The sequence below is a fragment of the Trichechus manatus genome, unplaced genomic scaffold (assembly GCF_000243295.1).
Source record: "Trichechus manatus latirostris isolate Lorelei unplaced genomic scaffold, TriManLat1.0 scaffold00060, whole genome shotgun sequence".
Classification (NCBI taxonomy): Eukaryota; Metazoa; Chordata; class Mammalia; order Sirenia; family Trichechidae; genus Trichechus; species Trichechus manatus.
The window spans coordinates 1861433-1883968 of NW_004443996.1; the positions used below are offsets into that span (position 1 = coordinate 1861433).

At 36.6% G+C, this 22536-nt stretch overlaps 1 protein-coding gene across 2 annotated transcripts in view; it reads right to left on the minus strand.

Moving 5' to 3' along the window:
* Positions 1-22536, minus strand: part of DACH2 (dachshund family transcription factor 2) — a 741876-nt gene that overhangs the window by 89566 nt on the left and 629774 nt on the right. For both annotated transcript variants that reach the window (XM_004378871.1, XM_004378870.1), the window contains one exon: positions 19133-19268. In XM_004378871.1, coding sequence (XP_004378928.1) covers positions 19133-19268 — 136 coding nt within the window. The remainder of the gene's footprint in view (positions 1-19132; positions 19269-22536) is intronic.

Here is a 22536-nt window from a genome sequence, read left to right on the forward strand (position 1 = left end):
GTGCTTTAGGTGCTCTGCACCTGTTTCATCTATCCTTCTTTCATCCCTGTAAAACAAAATAATTCCCTTTTTTCAAAAGAAAACCTCAAATTATAGAATATATTTACTCTACTAATAAAATCTGTTCATTTAAAATGAAGGTAGAGAACACTTTCCAACCTATTCTATGAAGTCAGTATTATCCTTATACCAAAGCAAGACAACAAGGTCATAAGAAAAGAAAATTGCAGAAGAGTATCTGTCATGAATAGAGATACAAAAATCCACAACAAAATGCTAGCAAACTGAATTTAGCAACTTATGAAAAGGGTTATACACCATAATCAAATGGGATTTATCCCAGGAAAGCAAGGTTGATTCAACATATTAATAAATAGGTACCATATTAACTAAAGGACTACATGATCATCTCAACCCATGAAGAAAAATCATGTGACAAAATCCAACACCTATCCATGATAAAAACACTCAGAGAACTAGTACTAAAAGAAAACTTCTTCAGCCAAATTAATGACATCTAGGAAAAACCGAGACACTACATCATACTTAATGGTGAAAGACTGAAAGCGTTCTCCCTAAGATCAGGAATAAGACAAGGATGTCTCTCTCACCACTTTTATTTAACATTTTACTGGAGGCTCTAGTCAAGGGAATTAGGCAAAGGAAAGAAGTAAAAGGAATCCAGATTGGAAAAGAAAAAAAAAAAACAACAACAACTATCTCTATTATTTGCAGATGATTTGATTTTTATATAGAAATTTTTAAGAAATCCACAAAAAAACTATTACAGTTAATAAAAAAAAGTTCATCAAAGTTGCAGGATACAATAACATATACAAAAATCAATTGTATTATTATACACTAGCAAGGAGACTTGGTGGCACAAGGGTTAAGCATCCACCTGCAAACTGAAAGGTTGGCAGTTTAAATCTACCCAGCCACTCTGTAAGAGAAAGATCTGGTGATCTCCCAGAAAGATTATATCCTAGAAAACCCTATGGGTCAGTTTTACTCTGTCACATGGGGTCACTATGAGTTGAAATTTACTCATGGCACCCAATAACAACAGTAATGAATAAACCAAAATTAGAATTAATGAAACAATTTCATTTACAATAGCATGAAAAAGAATAAAATAATCAAGAATAAATTTAACAAAATAATTTTAAAACTTAAATTCTTAAAACTACAATACACTTTGAAATAAATTAAAGACCTAAACAAATGAAAAGACACCCTGGGTTCATTTATCAGAAGATTTAATGTTGTTAAACATAACACTCCACAAATCGATTTACAGATTCCATGCAATCCATTCAAAATCCCAGTTGACTTATTTGCAGGAATACACAAGCTGATCCTAAAATTGATATGGAAAAGTAAGGGACCCTGATAGCTGAAGCAATCATGAAAAAGAAGAATAAAGTTATACGACTCACACTACCCAATTTTAAAACTTACTGGCACGAGAATACACATATAGATCATGGAATAAATGTGATAGTCTAGAAATAAACACATTTAAGGTCAATCGATTTTCGACAAGGTAGCCAACACAATTCAATGGAGGAAGGAATAGTTTTTTCAACAAATGGTGCTAAGAAAACTGGCTATCTATGTGATGGTTAATTTTATGTGTCAACCTGGCTAGGCTATGGTGTCAGGTTGTTTGGTCAAATATTAATCTAAATGTTGCTGTGAGGAAATTTTGTAGATGTGATTAACATTTACGATCAGGTGCCTTTAAATAAAGATTACCCTTGCTAATGTGGGTGGGCTTCATCCAAATAGTTGAAGGCCTTAAGAGCAAAAACTGAGGTTTACTGGAGAAGAAGAAATTCTGTCGCAAGGCTGTAATGTAGAAATCCTGCCTCAGTTTCCAGCCTAAAAGCCTGTCCTACAGATTTTGGACTTGCCGTTCCCCACAGTTGTGTGAGACAATTCCTTAAAATAAACCCCTCTCCATTTCCCTCTCCCTCTCTTTCTCTATGTGTGTGTGTGTGTGTATGTGTGTGTGTGTGTGTGTGTGTGTGTGTGTGTGTGTTTAAACTACTGGTTCTGTTTCTCTGGAGTACCCTGACTGATACAATCCACATGCAAAAGAATAAAGTTGGACCCTTACTTCAGATCACATACAAAATTAAATCAAAATAGATCAAAGACTTAAGTGTAAGAGCTAAAACTATAAAAGTCATATAATAACTAACAGGAGTAAATTTTCATGACCTTGGATTTGGCAGTAGTTTATCAGATATTATATCAAAAGCACAAGCAATAAAAAGAAATTAAATAAACTGGACTTCATCAAAATTAAAAACTTTGTTCATTAAAGGACAGTATCAAGAATAGGAAAACACTACCAACAGAATGGGAGAAAAGAGTGGCAAATTATATATCGTATCAGATATCTTATCAGGGTCTAGTATCCAGAATATATAAAGAAATCTTACAACACAATAATAAGACAAATAGTCTAATTTAAAAATGGACAAAATATTTGAACAGATATTTCCCCAAAAAAGATATACAAATAGTCAATAAGCACATGAATAGATGTTCAACATCATTAGTCAACTGGCAATAGAAATCCAAAACATGAGATACCACTTCTCCCTCAGTAAAATGGCTACAAGGTAAAAGACAACAATAATAGGTGTTGAAGAGGATGAAGAGAAATTGGAACCCTCATACCATACACTGCTGGTGAAAGTGAAAAAAATAGTTTGGCAGTTCCTCAAGAGGTTAAACACAGAATTACCATATGACCCAGCAATTCCATTGCTAGGTATACACCCAACAGAAATGAAAATATATGTCCCCACAAAAATTGTACAGAAATGTTGGTAGCAGCATTATTCTTACTAGCCAAAAAGTGAAAACAACCCAAAAGTCAATCAACTAATGAATGGATAAACAATATGTGGTATATCTGTACAATGGAATATAATTCCTCCATAAAAATGAATGAAGTTCTAAAAAACCTTGAAGACATTCTTAAGTGAAAAAAGCCAGACACAAAAGGACACATATTGTATGATTCCAACTATATGGAATGTACATAACAGGAAAATCCACAGAAAGAGAAGATAGATTAGTGTTTGCCAGGAGCTGGGGAAAGGAAGAATGGAGAGTGACTGTTAAGAGATATAAGGTTTCTTTTGGGGATAATGAAAATATTCTGGAATTAGGTACCATGCAGGCAAGAAGGCAATGGGATGATGTATATAAAACCTTGAAAGAAAAAATTCCCAGCCAAGAATAATATATCCTGCAAAATTCTCATTCAACTATGATGGTGAAATTAGAACATTTCCAGATAAACAGAAATTAAGGGAATATGTAGAAAGCAAACCAAACTTACAAGAATTATTAAAGGGAGTCTTTCGATCTGAGAACAAACAACATCAGCTCACAGGTTGAATCTAGGATGCAAGATCGTACCAGCCAGATACCAATCTACAAAATGAACCCTCAACGACTATCCAAAACCAAGAGAAATACAACAGGGAATCAGAGAAGTTAACCTGCAAATGACAACAACTTCAGAACAATAGAAGAGGGAATAAATGGTGTAGGTATACAACCTTCTAATAGAGAGGAAGATACGGGGATACCAAGTAATAATATACTGCTTAAAACTTAGGAAGACAGGGTAAATTTCAAGGTAACCACAAAGAAAGTTAACAAACGTACTCATCAATATAAATACGAAAAACATAAAGTCTCAGTAAAAACAAAACCTACAAAAACAAAAGAAATGAAAAAAAATCCACAAACAAAAGTAATTCAGCACAGGAGAGTAAGAAGAACAAAGAAAATGTCAGCACCACAAAAAAAAAAAAAAGAAAAACCTACAAAATGACAGCAATAAACTCACACCTATCAATAATTACACTGAAAGAAAATGGCCTCAATGCACCCATAAAGAGATGGAGAGTGACAGAATGGATAAAAAAACAGGATCCACCAATATGCTGTCTACAAGAGACACACCTTAGAAACAAAGATGTAAATTTACTAAAAATAAAAGGATAGAAAAAAAATATATCAAGCAAACAGCTACCAAAAAAGAGCAGGAATCACAAAACTAATCTCAGATAAAATAGACTTTAAAACAAAATCCACCATAAAAGACAAAAAAGGACACTATATAATGATTAAGGGGACAATTCATCATGAAGACATAACCATAATAAATGTCTACACACCCAATGACAGGGATCAAAAATACATAAAACAAAGTCTGACAGCACTAAAAAGAGAAATTGACAGTTCCACAATAATAGAAGGAGACTTCAACACACCACCTCTGTAAAGGACAGAACATCTAGAAAGAAACTCAGCAAAGATACAGAAGACCTAAGGGGCACAATCAACCAACTTGATCTCATAGACATATATAGAACACTCCACCCTACAGCTGCAAAGTACACATTCTTTTCCAATGCACATGGAAAGTTCCCCAGAATAGACCACATCTTAGGCCACAGAGCAATCCTCAACAAGATCCAAAACGCTGAAATAATTCAATGTATCTTCTCTGACCACAATGCCATCAAGGTAGAAATTAACAACAGGAAGAGCAAGGAAAAAAAAATCAGTTACATGGAAATGGAATAACACCCTGCTTACACATCACTGACTAATAGATGAAATCAGAGATGGAATCAAAAATTCTTAGAATCAAATGAGAATGAAAATACATCATACCAAAACTTTGGGACGCAGAAAAGGCAGTCCTCAGAGGGCACTTTATAGCAACATATGCACACATCAGAAAAGAAGAAAGGGACAAAATCAAAATATTAACTACACAATTCAAACAAATAGAAAGAAAACACCAAAAAAGTCCACAGCCACCAGAAGAAAGGAAATAATCAAGATCAGAGCAGAAATAAATGAAATAGAGAATAGAAAGAATTAACAAAACCAAAAGTTGGTTCTTTGAAAGAATCAACAAAATCGACAAACCACTGGCCAGACTGACAAAAGAAAAACAGGAGAGGAGTCAAATAACCCAAATAAGAAATGAAATAGGGGACATTACAACAGACCAAACTGAAATAAAAAGGATCATAACAGAATATTATGAAAAACTATACTCCAACAAATTTGAAAACCTAGAGGAAACGGATAAATTTCTAGAAACACACTACCTATGCAAACTATCACAAAAAGATGTTGAAAATCTGAACAGACCCATAACAAGAGAAGAGATTGAAAAGGTAATAAAAAAACTCCCAACAAAAAAAAGCCCTGACCCAGATGGCTTCACTGGAGAATTACACCAAACATTCAGAGACAAGCTTATACCAGTACTACTCAAACTATTTCCAAACACAGAAACAGAAGTGAAACTTCCAAATTCATTCTATGAAGCCAGCATAACTCTGATACCAAAATCAGGCAAAGACATCACAAAAAAGAAAATTAGAGACCAATATCTCTCATGAATATAGATGCAAAAATTCTCAACAAAATTCTAGCCAATAGAATTCAGCATCGTATGAAAAAAATAATACACCACAACCAAGCAGGATTCATACCAGGTATGCAAGGATGGTTCAACATTAGAAAATCAAGAAACATAATCCACCACATAAATAAAAGGAAAGAAAAGAGTCACATGATAATCTCAATTGATGCATAAAAGGCATTTAACAAAATCCAACACCCATTCCTGATAAAAAACTCTCAATAAAATATGTATAGAAGGGAAATGTCTCAATATGATAAAGGGCATCTACACAAAACCAACAGTCAACTTCATTCTTAATGGAGAGATGCTGAAAACATTCCCCTTGAGAACAGGAACAAGACAAGGATGCCCTTTCTCACCACCCCTATTGAACATTGTGCTGGAAGTTCTAGCTAGAGCAATAAGGCAAGAAAAAGAAATAAAGGGCATCCAAACTGGTAATGAAGAACTTAAACTGTCCCGGTTTGCAGATGATATGATACCTATACGTAGAAAACCCTAAAGACTCCAAGAGCAATCTACTGGAATTAATAGAAAGATTCAGCAGAGTAGCAGGATACAAAATAAACATACAAAAATCAGTTGGATTCCTATACACCAATGAAGAGAACAATGAAAAGGAAATCAGGAAAACAATATCATTTATAATAGCCCCTGAAAAAATAAAATAGTTAGGAATAAATCTAACTAGGGAAGTAAAAGACCTATACAAAGAAAACTACAAAACACTACTGCCAGAAACCCAAAGGGATCTACATAAATGGAAAAACATACTGTGCTCTATGGATAGGTAGACTCAACATTGTGAAAATGACAATTCTACCCAAAGCAATTTACAAATACAACGCAATCCCAATCCAAATACTAACAACATTCTTCAAAGAGATGGAAAAACTAATCATTGACATTATATGAAAAGGGAAGAAGCCCCAAATAAGTAAAGCACTATTGAAGAATAAAGTAGGAGGACTCACAATACCTGACCTCAGAACCTACTATATAGCTATGGTAGTCAGAACAACTTGGTACTGTTACAAGGACAGATACATTGACCAGTGGAACAGAATTGAGAACCCAGATGTAAATCTGTCCACGTACAGTCACCTGATTTTCGACAAGGGCCCAAAGTCCATCAAATGTCTTTTTAACAAATGGTGCTGGCAAAACTGGATGTCTGTCTGCAGAAAAAATGAAACAGGACCCATATCTCACGCCATATATAAAAACTAATTCAAAATTGATCAAAGACCTAAATATAAATATAAAGCCAAATCTATAATGTTCATAGGAGAAAAAATAGGATCAACGCTAGAGGCCCTAATACACGGCACTAACAGGATACAATCCATAACCAACAGCACACAAACTCCAGAAGATAAGCTAGATAACTGGGATCTTCTAAAAATTAAAGTCTTATTCCCATCAAAAGACTTCAGGAAAAGAGTAAAAAGAGAACCTACAGACTGGGAAAGAATTTTTGGACATTATAAGTCTGACAAAGGTCCAATCTCTATAATCTACAAGAAAATCCAACACCACTACAACAAAAAGACAAATAATATAATGAAAAATTGGGCAAAGGAAATGAACAGATATTAGGAAGTTTTCTGTCAGCAGTTCTTCAATGATCCTCTCTGTGTTTTCAATTTTCTCTCCCTGTTCTGTAACTCTGATGGCACATACATTTTTGCTTTGGATTGTATCCCACACTGTTCTCAGTGTTTCTTCATTTTTCTTCATTCTTTTCTCTAATATTTCCTCGAACAAACTGGCATCCAAGGATTTGTCTTCGATTTTTCTGATCCTATCCTCCATTGTTTCAAATTTACTCCTAAAACCTTTTATAGCACGGTCCATTTCTGATATCTTGTTGTTTACTTTTGCTTTTCTAATTGCTGTTTTTGTATGATTTCTAGTTGTTTATCTATTTCAACATTTTGTTCATGTATTATTTTCCTGAATTCTTCCATTGTTTTGTATGCCTTTTTCATGATTTTGTCTATTTTTTCCTTATTTTTGTCTGTGTTTTCCTTCATCTCTTGGAGATCCCTGAATGTTAGAGTTTTGAATCCCTTATCAGGTAGTTCCAGTGCCTCTTCTTCTACTAGAAGATCATCTAGTGTTTAATTTTGGATGCTTTCTGGAGCCATCTTGTCTTTTTTTAAATATATATTTTTATATTGTCTGCTGTCTTTGGGACATTCAGGAATTATTTTCCTCTTTTATTGATTGTAGATTTGTTTCATCCTGCTTTTTTGTTTTATTTGGTTATGTCTTGACAGGCGGGCTGGGCATTCTTTGTCATTTTCTGATCTTTGGGCCTGATACTTCTCACCACCTCGTCAAGTTGGGCAAGGTCAGTCACTCAGCTATGGTGCAGCACAGCAGGTTCAGAGGAGCAGAAGGGATGGGGTTGGGACATTTGCAGCACATACTGGAGCTGACAGGGTGGGGCCGGATGGCAGTGTAGGGCAGGATCTGGTGGTCTGCACCTGTGCCACTCGGTGGTTTAGCACTCAGCGTGCAGTGCAGATAGGCAGGAGGGAAGTGGGGATATGATGTGTGGAGCTAAGTGGATGTGGGAAAGAAGAGAAACAGAAGCCCCCTCCAAAAAAATTGTGCTGAGGTAGCCTGCCAGTGCAGTGGCATGGACCCAGAGAAGCCTCCTTCTAGTAGATTTCTAGCCGATCAGTGTGGCATAGCCTGTCAAGAAGGGTGTTGACAGTACACGTGGCTATGTGGGTGGGAGAAAGGAAATGAAGGAAGGGATAGAAAGATAAGAAACTGAAAAAAAAGGCACATGCGGCCAGGTGGTCGGGAGAAAGGAAAAGAAGGAAGGTAAAGAGCGACAAGAAATCAAGAAAGAAAAAAATGCTTCAAGGGAGCCCACTGGCGTGGTGGCATGGACTGGGAAAGTCATGTGCCTGCAGTTTCCAAGCCAATTGGTGTGGAACAGCTCATCAAAATGTGGTGGAGGTGGCACAAATGGCCAGGTTGTCAGGATAAAGGAAAGGAAGAAAGGTAGAGAGAGGAGAAACAGAGAAAAAAGATGTCCCAATGGGGCCCACCAGTGTGGTGGCACAGACTGGGGAAGCAGTTCCCCAGCTGAACAGCACTGCCTGTCAAGAAGGAGCAGAGATGGCACACGGTGCCAACTGGGTGGGAGAAAGGAAAGGAAGGAACTGAGAGAGAGAAAAAACACAAAAAGAAGCCAAAACAACAACAAAACTGGCACTGAAGGAGCTGGCTGGTGGAGGTGGGGTGAATCCAAGCAACAAGGAGCCAGCATCTCTCCGGACGAGTGACCGTAGCCCACTGGAAAGTAACGGAGTCCGTGCAGAGGGAAGAAAAGTAGGGGGTGGGAAAGCGTGTATCCCTGGTTACTGGGTGCTATCTTCTGCTGGGAGCTCCATGAAGTTGCCTTCCCTTGTCCACTGTTCTTGGTGGCTGAAGGGGTCCAAGATGGCCAATCTGTGCTGCGTTAGCTGGTAGGGGACCTCCACTCAGTAGCTCTTGTCATTCTCTATTCTCTGTCAGTTTCTTATTCCATTCTGTGCTTGGCTGAGTTCTTTATCACTTCATTTGACACTTAGGGTTCCAGGATTGACGTTTGTATCTGTTTTACTTTGTTTTTCAGGTCTTTGCTGTTGAGGGATGGCGTGGTGGATCTGTTTATAGTGCGATGTTAGCTCCGCCTGAGGCTGTAAATCTTTATAGAAGCAGACTGCCACATCTTTGTCCCATGGAGCAGATGGTGGGTTCCAACCACCAACCTTCTGGTTAGCAGCAGAGCACTGTAACCACCAGGGCTCCTTAACAGTAATCCCATAAAATCTCTCTCTCTCTCTCTCTCTCTCTCTCTCTCTCACTTTCCCTTCTCTCTCTCTCAGCATCCTGTTGGTTCTGCTTCAATCCAACATAGATACAAAATTCTTAACAAAATAATACCAAACTGATTCCAATGTATAAAAAATTATACACCATGAGCAAGTGTGATTCAATCCAACTATACAAGGCTAGTTCAACATTGGAAAATTAATCAGTATACTTCACCATAATCAGTTGGCTAAAAAAATTCATTGTGTTCCTTTCAATATAGGCAGAACACGCATTTGACAAAAGCAAACACCCATTCATGATAAAATCTTGCAGCAAGTTAGCAATAGAGGGAAATTACCTCAACTTGATAAAAAATGTCTACGAAAAACCCACATCCTACATCATATTTAATGTTGAAAAGCAGAATGCTTTCCCCTAAAATCAGGAACAAAGCAAGGATGTCCACTTCCACCACTCTTATTCAACATAGCACTGGAAGTTCTAGCCAGCACAATAAGGCAAGAATAAGAAATAAAAGCATGCAGATAAGAAAGAAAGAAATTAAACTGTCTCTACTTGCAGAAGAAATGGCATGATTGTCTATGCAGAAAATCTCAAGGATTCTTAAAAAAACCAAAAACCCTAGAGCTAATAAGTGAATTCAGTAAGATTACAGGATACAAGGTGAACATACAAAACTCAATTTCTAAATAATAACAACAAAAATGTGGTGTGAACACAAAAAGAATCTTTGATGGTTATGAGGGATGGGAGGGGTGGGGGCGATACTAAATAGACAATAGATAAGTGATAACTTTGGTGAAGGGCAAGACAGTACACAACACTGTGGAAGCCAGCACAACTTGTACAAGGAAAGGTCATGGAAACTCCATAGACACATCCAAACTCCCTGAGGAACCGAATTGCTGGGTGGAGGGCTATGGGGACCATGGTCTCGGGGAACATCTAGCTTAATTGGCCAAACGTAGTTTATAAAGAAAATGTTCTACATTCTTCTTTGGTGAGTAGCGTCTGGGTCTTAAAAATCTGTTGGCAGCCATCTAAGATACCCCACTGGTCTTACTCCTTCGGGAGCAAGGGAGAATGAAGAAAACAAGACACAAGGGAAAGTTAGTCTGAAGGACTAGTTGTCCACAGCTACCAAGGCCTCCACCGGACTGAGTCCAGTACAGCTAGATGGTGCCCAGCTACCACCACTGACTGCTCTGACAGGGATCACAACAGAGGGTCCTGAACAGAGCAGGAGAAAAATGTAGAACAAAATTCTAACTCACAAAAAAAGACCAGACTTACTGGCCTGAAAGAGACCGGAGAAACCCCAAGAGTATGGCCCCTGGACAGCCTTTTAGCTCAGTAATGAAGTCACTTCCGAGGTTCACCTTTCAGCCAAAGATTAGACAACCCCATAAAACAAAATGAGACTAACGGGGCACAACAGCCCAGGGACAAGGACTAGAAGGCAGGAGGGGACAGGAAAGCTGGTAATAGGGAAGCCAAGGTCGAGAAGGGAGAGTGTTGACATGTCATAGGGTTGTTAATCAATGTCATAAAAGAGTATGTGTACTGTTTAATGAGAAAATACTTGTTCTGTAAACTTTCATCTAAAGTACAATAAAAATATATATTAAAAAAAAGTGGTGTGGAAACCAAAATCGAAAATATAATACTATTTATAATTGCTTAAGATACACAATACATAGGAATATAACTAACAAAACTTGTATAGGACTTGTATGCTGAAAATACAAATTGCTGGTAAAATAACTCAAAGAAAATCAAAACAAATGCAGAAACAAACCATGGTCATGGATTCAAAGACTCAGCATAGTAAAGATATCAATTTTCTCCAAATTCATCTATAAGTTTCATGCAGTTCCTATTGAAAATCCGGAAAGAAGTTTTGTAGACATAAACTAGCTTATTCTAAAATATATGGAAAATGTATAAAAAAAAATTAAAACCTCGTTGCCATCGAGTTGATTCCAACTCACAGTGACACTATAAGACAGAGTAGAAATTCCCCACAGGGTTTCCAAGGAACATCTGGTGGATTCGAACTGCTAACCTTTTTGGTTAGCAGCCAAGCTCTTAACCGTTGTGCCACCAGGGCTCCAGAAAACGCCCTAGAAAAACCACACCAATCTTGAAAAAGAAGAATAAAATGGGATGAATAACTCTGATACTAAAGTTTACTATGTAGTTACAGTAATCAAGACTGTGGTACTGGCAGAAGCATAGCTTCATAGATCAATGGAGCAGAATAGAAAACCCAGAAATAGCCCTGCACAAGTATGGTCAATTGGTTTTTTACAAAGGTGCAAAAGCAATTCAATGAAGGATATATAGCCCTATCAAGAAATGGTGCTGGAGCAATTGGATATCCATAATTTCAGTTTAGGAGAGGATTTAGGCTATATATTGACACTAAAATAATGTAAAGAAATGAAGCTCAAACTTTGGATCATGAACATTAATGAAAAAAGTAAAACTTATACAGAAAAACTGGAGGGAATGTAAATTGGTACAGCCACTCTAAAAATAGTTTGGCAGATGGTTTATAAAACTAAACACACACTTACCATGTTGTTGTTGTGTGCCATTGAGTTAATTCAGACTCGTAGCGACCCTATATGACAGAGTAGAACTGCCCCATACGGTTTCCTAGGCTGTGATCTTTACATGAGCAGATCTCTAGGTCTTTTCTCCTGCCAAGCCCTTAACCATTGCACTACCCGTGCTCCTTACACTTACCATAGGACCCAGAAATTGCACCCTTGAGCATTTATTGAAGATAAATGAAAACTCATATCCACCTACAAACCTGTACATGAATGTTCTTAGAAACTTTATTCATTATAGCCAAAAATTGAAAACAATGATATATCTATCCATGGACGAATGATTAAACAAACTCTGGTACACCCATATTATGGAATACTATTCAGTAATAGGGCCCTGGTGGCACAGTGGTTAAGAGCTCAGCCGCTAACCAAAAGGTTGGCAGTTCAAATCCACCAGCCACTCCTTAGAAACCCTATGGGGCAGTTCTACTTTGTCCTATAGGGTCACTATGAGTCAGAATCTACTCGACGGCAACTTTTTTTTTTTTTTTTGGTTATTCAGTAATAAAAACGAACAAAGTATTGATACATGCAACAATTTGGATGAATCTCTAAGGATTATGCTTCATGAAAAAAAAGGCAGTCTCAAAAGGTTACATACTGTAGTATTCCATTTATATAACATTCTTGAAATGATAAAATTATAGAGATAGAGAACATTAAGTGGTTGTCCGGGATTAGGGATGGTGATGGGGGGAGATTGAGACTATAGAGGGGTAGCACAAGGATACCTCTACGATTATGGAAGAGTTCTATATCTTGATTTTGGTGGTGTTTACACAAATCTACACATGTGATAAAATTGCATAGAACTATGCACATATACACACAAATTAATGCATATAAAACTGGTAAAATTAAAATCTGTGGATTGTACCAATGTAAATTTCCTAATTTGGATATTGTAGTATAGTTATGAAATATATGAGTATTGGGATAAACTGGATAAAGGGTACATGGGACCTCTCTGAATTTTTTTTTTTTTTGCAACTTCTTGTGACTCTACCATTGTTTCTTAAAAAAAAAAGTTTTCAAAAGAAGGTATTTCAAAGAAAACCTCCACTAAGTTATGCTCCCTGTTTCCCTCAGTTCAATTTAAAATAAATGAATAGCATAAATTTTATCAAATTGTGTCTTTGGCCTTCCTTTATATGTTTTAACTTCAACATAATGATTATTTGTAACGGTGCTCTTATTTTAGTCGGCCTAATACATTAGTATATCTTATTTAAAAAATATAATATTCAGAATATATGTTTCTCATTTTAACCTGGGTCAATAATCATTTCCATGCACCTGAATAGTTCAAAGTGCCATTAAGTTTGAAAGAATTAGTATAGCATTTAAGACTGTCTCAGAAATAGCTAAAGAAAGAGAAACAGCTGACTAACAGAGAATATTAACATTATTATAGTGTCATTATATAGCCCAAACCCTCTCCTAAGCTGAAATTAGTTCCTGTTTACATAAACAGAAATATGATAATTATTTTATTTTAGGTGAGATATAATTTAGATTCTTACAGTTAAAAGATGTTAAAACCATTAACATTCCATCTGTAGCCTACAGATTGATTTAAAATGTAATATGTTTCAGTGGGCTCAAGTCTTGTGCTGTATGATAGGTTTATTGTTCCACTGTTTCTATGTTGTTGCTGTTAGGTGCTGTCGAGTTGGTTCCCACTCATAACGACCCTATGTACAACAGAACAAAATACCGCCCAGTCCTGCACCGACTGTTTCTATAGCACTCCAGATTTGATCACCAACGTGTATTGGGCATCTTGCACATAGAAAGTTTCAGTAAATACATTTAATACAAAATGCAAAATATTAAAACCTCCCTAATCCTATTAGCAGTTTGGGAGACCAGTAGCTGCCAAGGGAAGAGGGTCTTGCTTTTTGCCTTTGTTTCCACATGGGTAAAATAGCATGGGATAGTCCCCACTGCTCTACTCTAAAGAATTTCAGAACTAATAAAGACCATGTCAACACAATGTCATCACCAGTAATTGATTTGGTCAATGTATTTGACGAAGTCTGTGGAAAAATAAAATGAGAGGCTTGACTGGGCTGATAAGCCAGTTAAGTCAAAACTGTTTATCAAAACCCGAATAGCTATTTTGGTAATTAATTTTCGGCACAGTCTAAATGGACATCACTTTGCCAGGAAAACACAGATCACATAGGCTTTCACATGTTTACAAGTGAAAAATCAAATTCAAAATGTAAAATATCACATGAGAAATGTATTGCACTGTCATCCAATTTTACAAGGTACAGTAAGGGGTGGGCTTCATGAAGCATAATCTAATGGTATTTCTTCATCTTCTGAAAATTTCCACATAATAGCAAAGCTGGCATTTTATCATTTTCACAGCTATAAATCATTTTAAAAATCATGATGATATTATTCAAAACAGATGTGAAAACATATGTTTGCCACAGTTGTATAAACTGCTTAGTTGTCATACTTAATAAATGTTGAGACTTCTACTTTAACTAAATTCCCATTTAATAACTAAAATCTCTTTGAGGAAAATATATTTTGTCCTACTATCATAAGTATAAATGGTAGAAAGTTACATAGGAAATTCTATTTAAAAGAAAGCTTTCCACTATAACTAGTGTGCAGTTTAATATGCTACTCCTGTTTATTAATGTCCTCATCAGGATGTGTGGCCAACCTATCTGATTGAAATGAGTAAAACTGTGCCATTCCACAGCAAGAGATTCAGAAATAACAGTACATACCACTGTGTATTTTATGAAAATCAGTTACTGTACATCTGCGCTAGTGCTCCAGCTGATTTTTCATAAAACACAACAGTGTGTACTTAAGCCTTGTAGTACACAGACCAGTCCTAAATGCCATTTTGACTTATGGAGTTTGCAGTTCTGATGGAATCATGTGTATCATGTGCAGCTTGAGATTTTCCTAGAAATGCTGCTTTACCGCCAGGCTGTCCTTCAAATAGTCATGACTTGGTAAGAAAGAGGTCTCAGGAACAAACTGTTGCTGGATTATTAATGAAGTTTTACCTTTAACTAGAATTTCATTACCTGTGTAAGAGTTTGGGTAGTTTACTATACTGAACCTGACTTCTTCCATCTGATAACTATTCTGAAATCAATCATCCGCCTCTTGGAGCCCCAGAGGCTATAGCCTTTTGGCATCTGGCTGAAAAAAGACTAAACATGTGACAAGGAAACCAATCATGGATCAAGGAAATGAAAATCATACATTATTCCAAATTCTAACTAAAATGCTCATCTAGGTAGTTAGGAAGTAAGTTCAGTCTAGAGAAGAAAGAAACATGGAGTCTTTTTTCTGTGTACATGGGCATCTTTAGTAGAGATAGGAAAAAACGCACCCTGTGGGGAAGTACTAACAGACCATCTGATGATCTCATAAATTACTTTTTATCTTATGTTCTTAGCTTAGAGATACTGTCGAAAGCATGGTGACATCCATTATACGCATCATTTCCTTTTATCTTTTCAGCCTTTAAACAAAGTTGTACTCAGCTTTCATGTCAGGAGGGCATCACTTTGAAATTCTTATTCTCCCTGCCTTTTTTTTTTTTAACATATATGCCACGAACGAATTGAATACCATGCAGAGGTGATACAGTACCTCGATGGACCAAAAATTAGATTGAAGCCATATACGTCAGTATTCCAGGTAAATGCTTGACGGATTAACTTGCTAAGCTTTCATTTGAAATATCCAAACGAATAAATATTTTAAAAATGGCTTTCAAGGGTAGAGGGGAGCATCTCTTCCCCATGAGAGCTACTCAGTTTTTTCAAACATAATCATTTAAAACCTTAATTCCTTCAGGGTTTTAAACATAGTTAATGAAGTGCATATAATACAAACCAAAAACCCATTGCCGTCAAGTCGATTCCGACTCATAGCAACCCTGTAGGACAGAGTAGGACTGCCCCATAGGGTTTCCAAGGAGCGCCTGGTGGATTCACACTGCTGATGTTTTGGTTAGCACCCAAGCTCTTAACCACTATGCCACTAGGGAGAGTAAAATGTCTCTGAGCAGGCATAATAAAAAGGCTTAGGGTAAAGTTTTTAGCCACATGCAGAGACAAACTTCGGGCTGATAGGTAATTTATAACATTAAATAAATAAACTGCAGTTAAACATTATTCTTTTACTTCTAAAAGAATTTATTCAAAGCTAGAATGGATATTTTCTGACTTAGTAAAAGGTGGACGCAAAATACAGCACTGGGATATTAATTGAGTTAGTATGTGATCTTTATATGTTTAAACAAAGAAGCAAAAATCATTTTACCTTTATTATCCCTTTGGAATTTTTTGATGGTCGGTCCATTATCCTGATCAACAATAAGTTCCTCTCTATTGTTGGGCATCATAACTATAAATAAGAGATATAACTGAGTGATTTTCTATGCAAAACACCCAAAAGAAGGGCAGAGAGGTATCACGTAAGTAGTTAATTTACTCCAATAATAACTAACATGAATTTTTTATACTTTTATTTCTAAGAGAGTATAAAGATTTTGCTAGTCTGATGATCATATAATTTAAAGATCAATAAGCTGATTACTCATGTGAATTTTAAAATGTAATTAATATATATAGTACATACATAATTGTCAACATACTTCTTTTAAATCATTTAAAATAGTTCCTCTTTTAAAATCTATATGCAGATTATTTATTTACCTACATAATTAATAATATATTCCCCAAAATACTTCTGAAAAGAACTTACCATTTAATAGAGCATGAATTTAAAATAACTATTCATTTTAACACACGTTATAGAAATTTTTGCAAATATTATATATGGAAAAATTAATAGATAAATAAAATATAATTTTCTGGTAATTATTATAAGTGTTCTTCACAAAACATTTATATTGAGGGGAAAACATGCAAATCTTTATAGTTTATCATTTTCACTCTCTTTAGTCATATTTTATTAAAACATAATAGCTCTATAAAATATGGTCAGTTTAAAGTTAATAATCATCAAATCTTCTATTCATTTGTAGGCAATCTCACTACCATGTTTGGACAATTGTGGAATGTACATATAGAGCCTCATTACTGCCAGTGGAATTAAACATGTATTATGTTGTCAAGATTTTTTTCTACAATATTACAGAACTTTGGAAATATTTGATTTTGCTTCTAAATGTAAGTTACCCATTCACTTACATTTTTACAGAGTGTATTTCCCTATGTGCTCTGCTTTTAGCCAGGATTCAAGAAATAATTCCCATTCTCTCTCTCTCTTTTCCTCTCTCCCTCCCTTCAACCTTCTCTGTCTCTCTTTCTCTCTTGCAATACAAATATTATACCAGCAGAAGAATATGTGCTTTTATTGGTTGATTCATAAATGATGATCCAGCCATAGCCTCTTGTCTTGCCCAGTTGCATATAATGTTGCAACAACCAGGTAATCTGTGTCCACAGAACAGAGTAAAGATGGAAGACCCCGTTTCATCTCTTCAAGGGATTAAATTTACTCCTTTACGGCCATTAACCTCAATCTCTGGCTCAGTGGTTTTTAACCCTGGCTGCACATTAGAATTGCCTGAGGAGATATGGAAAATAAAACAAAAACTGATGCCCACCTCTACTCCACACCAAGTGAATTAATCTCTGTGTGTGTGGCCTGGGCATCAGGATTGTAAAATTTCCATAGATGATTGTAATGAAGAGTCATATTTGACAATCAGTGATCTAACAATGAAGCTAAAGAGCTACAAACAATACGTAACATTGACAGGCTAAGTGAAATTTGGGCCAGTTTCCACAAGGGAGAAATTGTCTTCATCCTTCCCTAGCACAAATCTAGAACCTAACATATTCCCCAGTCTCCCTCTTCCAATCCCCACTCCAAACCATATTACTGTGGTGAGGCTGGAAGCAATCACTACCATAAGCTGCAAAAATTTAGAGTTCACATAAAGTACCCATAGTAAGACTAAAAGAATATAGATACATAGATAAATAGATGCATAGATACATAGTAAAATAAATACATATTATCTAGATACATAGTAAGACTAAAGAAAATAGATACATAAGACACTGGATTTTATAGGTATAGAAGATGGGCAAAGATTTTTACCTAACTCAATTGGTTCATAATTATCATATTCTAAATAAGAATACATTTCTTACAGCTGAATGCACCTGGAAAAAAAATGGAGCAACTTACTTTTGTATACCCAAGTAGGATCAGACAGCAGGAGATAATAAGCAACCAAGGTAAAGCCACACAGATAATAGTGCTGATCTCTCATGTTTCTTAGCACTCTAAACTTCTGAAGTGCTTCTCCACATATCATTTCATTTGAACTCATGAAAACCCAGAGCAACACACAGGACAGCAATTATTTCCATATAATAGGTAAAGAAATTCATGGTGGTTAAGTGATAAGCCCAAGATCTTACAGGTAGTTTATGCTAGACCTATGGTTAGGACCAAGTCTCTAATATGCCACATCACTGCCAGTAACCTTACCATATTTCTAGAATGGTGTCTATGGTAAACGATTTCTAAGAATAGAAATATAGAAATGTGTGGAAAATCATTTTAAATATTTACCATCTTAATTGTTGGGATTGCAGACAACCATATATTGCTTTACTTTTTAATCACTCTTCAATCAACAGCTGCCGAAAGAATATTTTCACTTCCATTATTTGAATGGATGCTGCAATGTGACAAGTGTATTGCATCATAAAAACAAACCAAACCTACTGCCATGGAGTTGATTCCCACTCATAGCGACCCTGTAGGATGGAGTAGAACTGCCCCATAGTTTCCAAGGAGCGACTGGTGGATTCGAACTGCCTACCTTTTTGTTAGCTGCTGAGCTCTTAACTGCTATGCCACCATACTCTCTGTTATATACCAACAGATTAAGCTAACATATACTCTACACAAACCCTATCATATTGTTCCCATGAGATTCAGGGATACAGGAAAGAAAGGCCTTTTCAGAGAATAATCTTTTAACATGTTAAAATTCACTTTGTTGTTCATATTGCTTCACCAATAAAAAGGACCACTCCAAAAAATCATTATATTAAAATGTGTCAGCTCCCCCAGCTTTTTTCATCTTTACCTACTTCCTAATGAAGACATTCCTGAAAGACTATCTTCCAATTCCTTGGTCAGGCAAGATACTAACCCATTCTCTCTGAATGGTGATCCATCTGAGAGGGGGAGCTGGACACACTGCTGCTCGGGTGGGAGGAGGTCTGGCTCCCAGGGCGATGACTCTCTTCCAGAGAGGGAGCAGGAGAAGGACTCTCAGGGATTCTCTCCTGAAAACACAAAAGTAAATGCCATCTGTACACACACACACACATACACAAATCCAAACGCATTGCCATTGAGTCGATTCTGACTCACAGGGACCCTATAGGACACAGTAGAAATGCCCCATAGGGTTTCCAATGATTGGTGGATTCAAACTGCTGACCTTTTGGTTGGCACCTGAGCTCTTAACCACTGTGGCACCAGGGCTCCATTATCTGTACATCAGTTTCTTTATTTTGGTTGATTCCACAACATTTAAAATGTCAACCTCTTACTTGTACTGAAAGTGTGGACATCCACAGTACCTAGTTAAATACATATATTTAAACAAAAGGATATTTTTGGTTGGTGCCCAATTAATGGAATATTGTCAAGTTAAATATGAGAAGTTGAATGGTCCCCGGGTCATGACAGGTACGTGGTAGAGGTTCAAGGAAAGCTAGTTTCTATTTCCTTTCCTAGAAAATTTATAAAGGATTATAAATACAGGTATGGCGTGAAGATTATTGTTATTGGTATCTGGTGCATGTTGAGTCTTTCTGCACAGACAAAAATTTTGGAAATAAAATGTGTATAATTCATCAGACATTAGGAAATTATTTTGATATTTCTGCCACCACAACAGTTTAGTAGTCCCAGGACATAATGATGGATATTACAATCTAACATGAAGATCTATCAATGAAAATTCCCTAGTATTGTTTAAATTTTTATAGTTTTAAGTTATGAATTTGACTAAAAATCAAATATTTCTTTTATATACTTCTACAATAACCACGACAACTCTCGAGATTTTTGTGATTATGAACATTACTATAAACACTCAGTTATTTGCTATGTTTAACATTACCAATTGATGTATAAATTTTCCAGTCATTCAGTTAATTTGATCAATAAAAATGACCAAATTGGGAGTTTGTGTACATACACAATAAATGTAACTAACAAATAGATACGCTAGGAGAGAAATTATACGTTCTATAAAATATTTAATTCCCCCATAATAATTTTCTTAAATGTTCTAATTATCTATAATCACATCAGTGTTCTAATAATCATAACATTAAGAATTAGTTTGTCTCTGTTCCTATTTGCGGATGATATACTATACATAAGAAAACCCAAAAGACTACACGAGAAAACTACTGGAACTAATAGAAAGATCCAGCAGAGTAGCAGGACACAAGATAAACACACAAAAATCAGTTGGATTCCTATACACAAATAAAGAGAATCATGAAAAGGAAATCAGGAAAATAATACCATTCATAATAGCCCCTAAAAAAATAAAATACTTAGGAATAAACATAACCAGGGATGTAAAAGACCTATACAAAGAAAACTACAAAACACTACTGCAAGAAACCAAAAGAGATCTACATCAATGGAAAAACATACCATGCTCATGGATAGGTAGACTCAACATTGTGAAAACAATAATTCTACCCAAAGCAATTTACAAATACAATGCAACCCTGATCCAAATACCAACAACATTCTTTAAAGAGATGGAAAAACTAACCATTAACTTTATATGGAAAGGGAAGGAGCCCTGGGTAAGTAAAGCACTATTGAAGAAGATGAATAAAGTAGGAAGACTCGATTTCCAGCAAAATGGCACTCTAGGCAGAAGCACTATGCTGTCCCTCCACAGCAAAGATCCAAAAAACTAAGCCAAACAGAGAAAACAGCAATCCTGAAACCTTAAAATATCAAATGAAGAGATAAAGAACTCAGCCAAGCACCAACTGGAGTGAGAAAACTGACAGAGAATGAAGAGTAAGGAGAGATTCATGCAGAGGTCCCCTATCAGCTAGCGCAGCACAGATCCACCATCTTGGACTCCTATCAGAGAACAACAAATAGGGAGTACAAGAAAGCAGCTTCACGGACCTTCGAGCAGGAGACAAAACAACTGGTAATTTGCAATATATGCTTTTCTGCTCCCCACCCTTCTTCACCCCCAGTAGGCCTCCTCTGCTTCCCGCGGCTGCCGTCTCTTAGCCGGGAAGCAATGGCTTCTTGGATTCCACCCACCCACACTGGCCGGCTCCCTGAGTGCCATTTGTTGGCTGCTGGTGTTGCTTTTTTCTGCTTCTTTTGATTTCTTCCTTACCTCTCACCACCTCCCCCTCCTTTCACTCAAATACCTGGCCCCGTGCGCCATCTTCATTGCTTCCTAAGGGGCTGCGGAGCTCTGTTCGAGTGTGGAACTACTTCCTGTTCTGGGCTGCCACACTGGTGGGATCCTGGGGCTTTTGTTTGTTTGTTTTGAATTGTTTGTTTGTTATCTTTACCTTTTCTTGAGTTGGGAGCCCATTCTGGCCAGGCAGTGCTACACTGCTTGGGAACTACCCCCTCAGTTTGTGCAGATCTGCAGAGGGATCCCTGAGGGCATTTCTTTCTTCGTGGTTTTCTTTTTTCTTTTTCTATTTTTTGGGGGCTTTTCTTGTTGTTTTTTTTTTTTAATTTGTTTTGTTTTCTTTTCCCTCCTTTTCCCTTTTTGTGTTTCTTCATTACTCATTTTCTCGTCTCTCTATACCTTCCTTCTCTTCCTGTTCCCTGAATATCTGGTGCTGAATACCTCTAAGCCTTCTAGCCAGGCTGTACTGCAGCACCTGGGAACATCTTCTCCAGAACTCATAGCCACACCAGTGGGATCCCTGGGAGCTTTGCTGTACTTTTTTCTTTCTAATTTTAATTTATTCATTCTTTTTTTTCTTCTTCCTCCCCTTTTTATTTTTCTCCATTTCATAGATACTCATCTCTCCACGCCAACAGCAAGCTCCCCTAGCACTTTTTTTGTTTCTATGTATTTGGCTCCTGTTCCTCTCTTCCTCTCTCCCATATCCATCTTAGCTCCACACATAACAATCTCCCCCCTCCATCCTTCCTAACTGCACCATGAGCTTAACATCACACCACCAAGCAGCACAGGCACGGCCTACTGGAACCTGCCCAGCACTGATTACCAATCTGTCCTGGGGGCTGTAGTGCCACAAACAACCCATCCCAGCAACTCCTCTTCATCTAGACCTGCCCTACTGTAATATATCTGAGCAACTGACTCTGCCAATTGCAGAAGGAGGTGAAAAGTATCATGCCAACAGATGGGCAAACAACAAAGAACACACAGCCCGCCTGCTCAGACATAGACAAATTAAAAAAAAAAAAGGATGAAACAAACAAATCTACAATCAATAAATGAGAAAAAATAACTACTGAATGCCCTGAAGACAGCAGACAATATCAAAACATTTACAAAAACAGGAC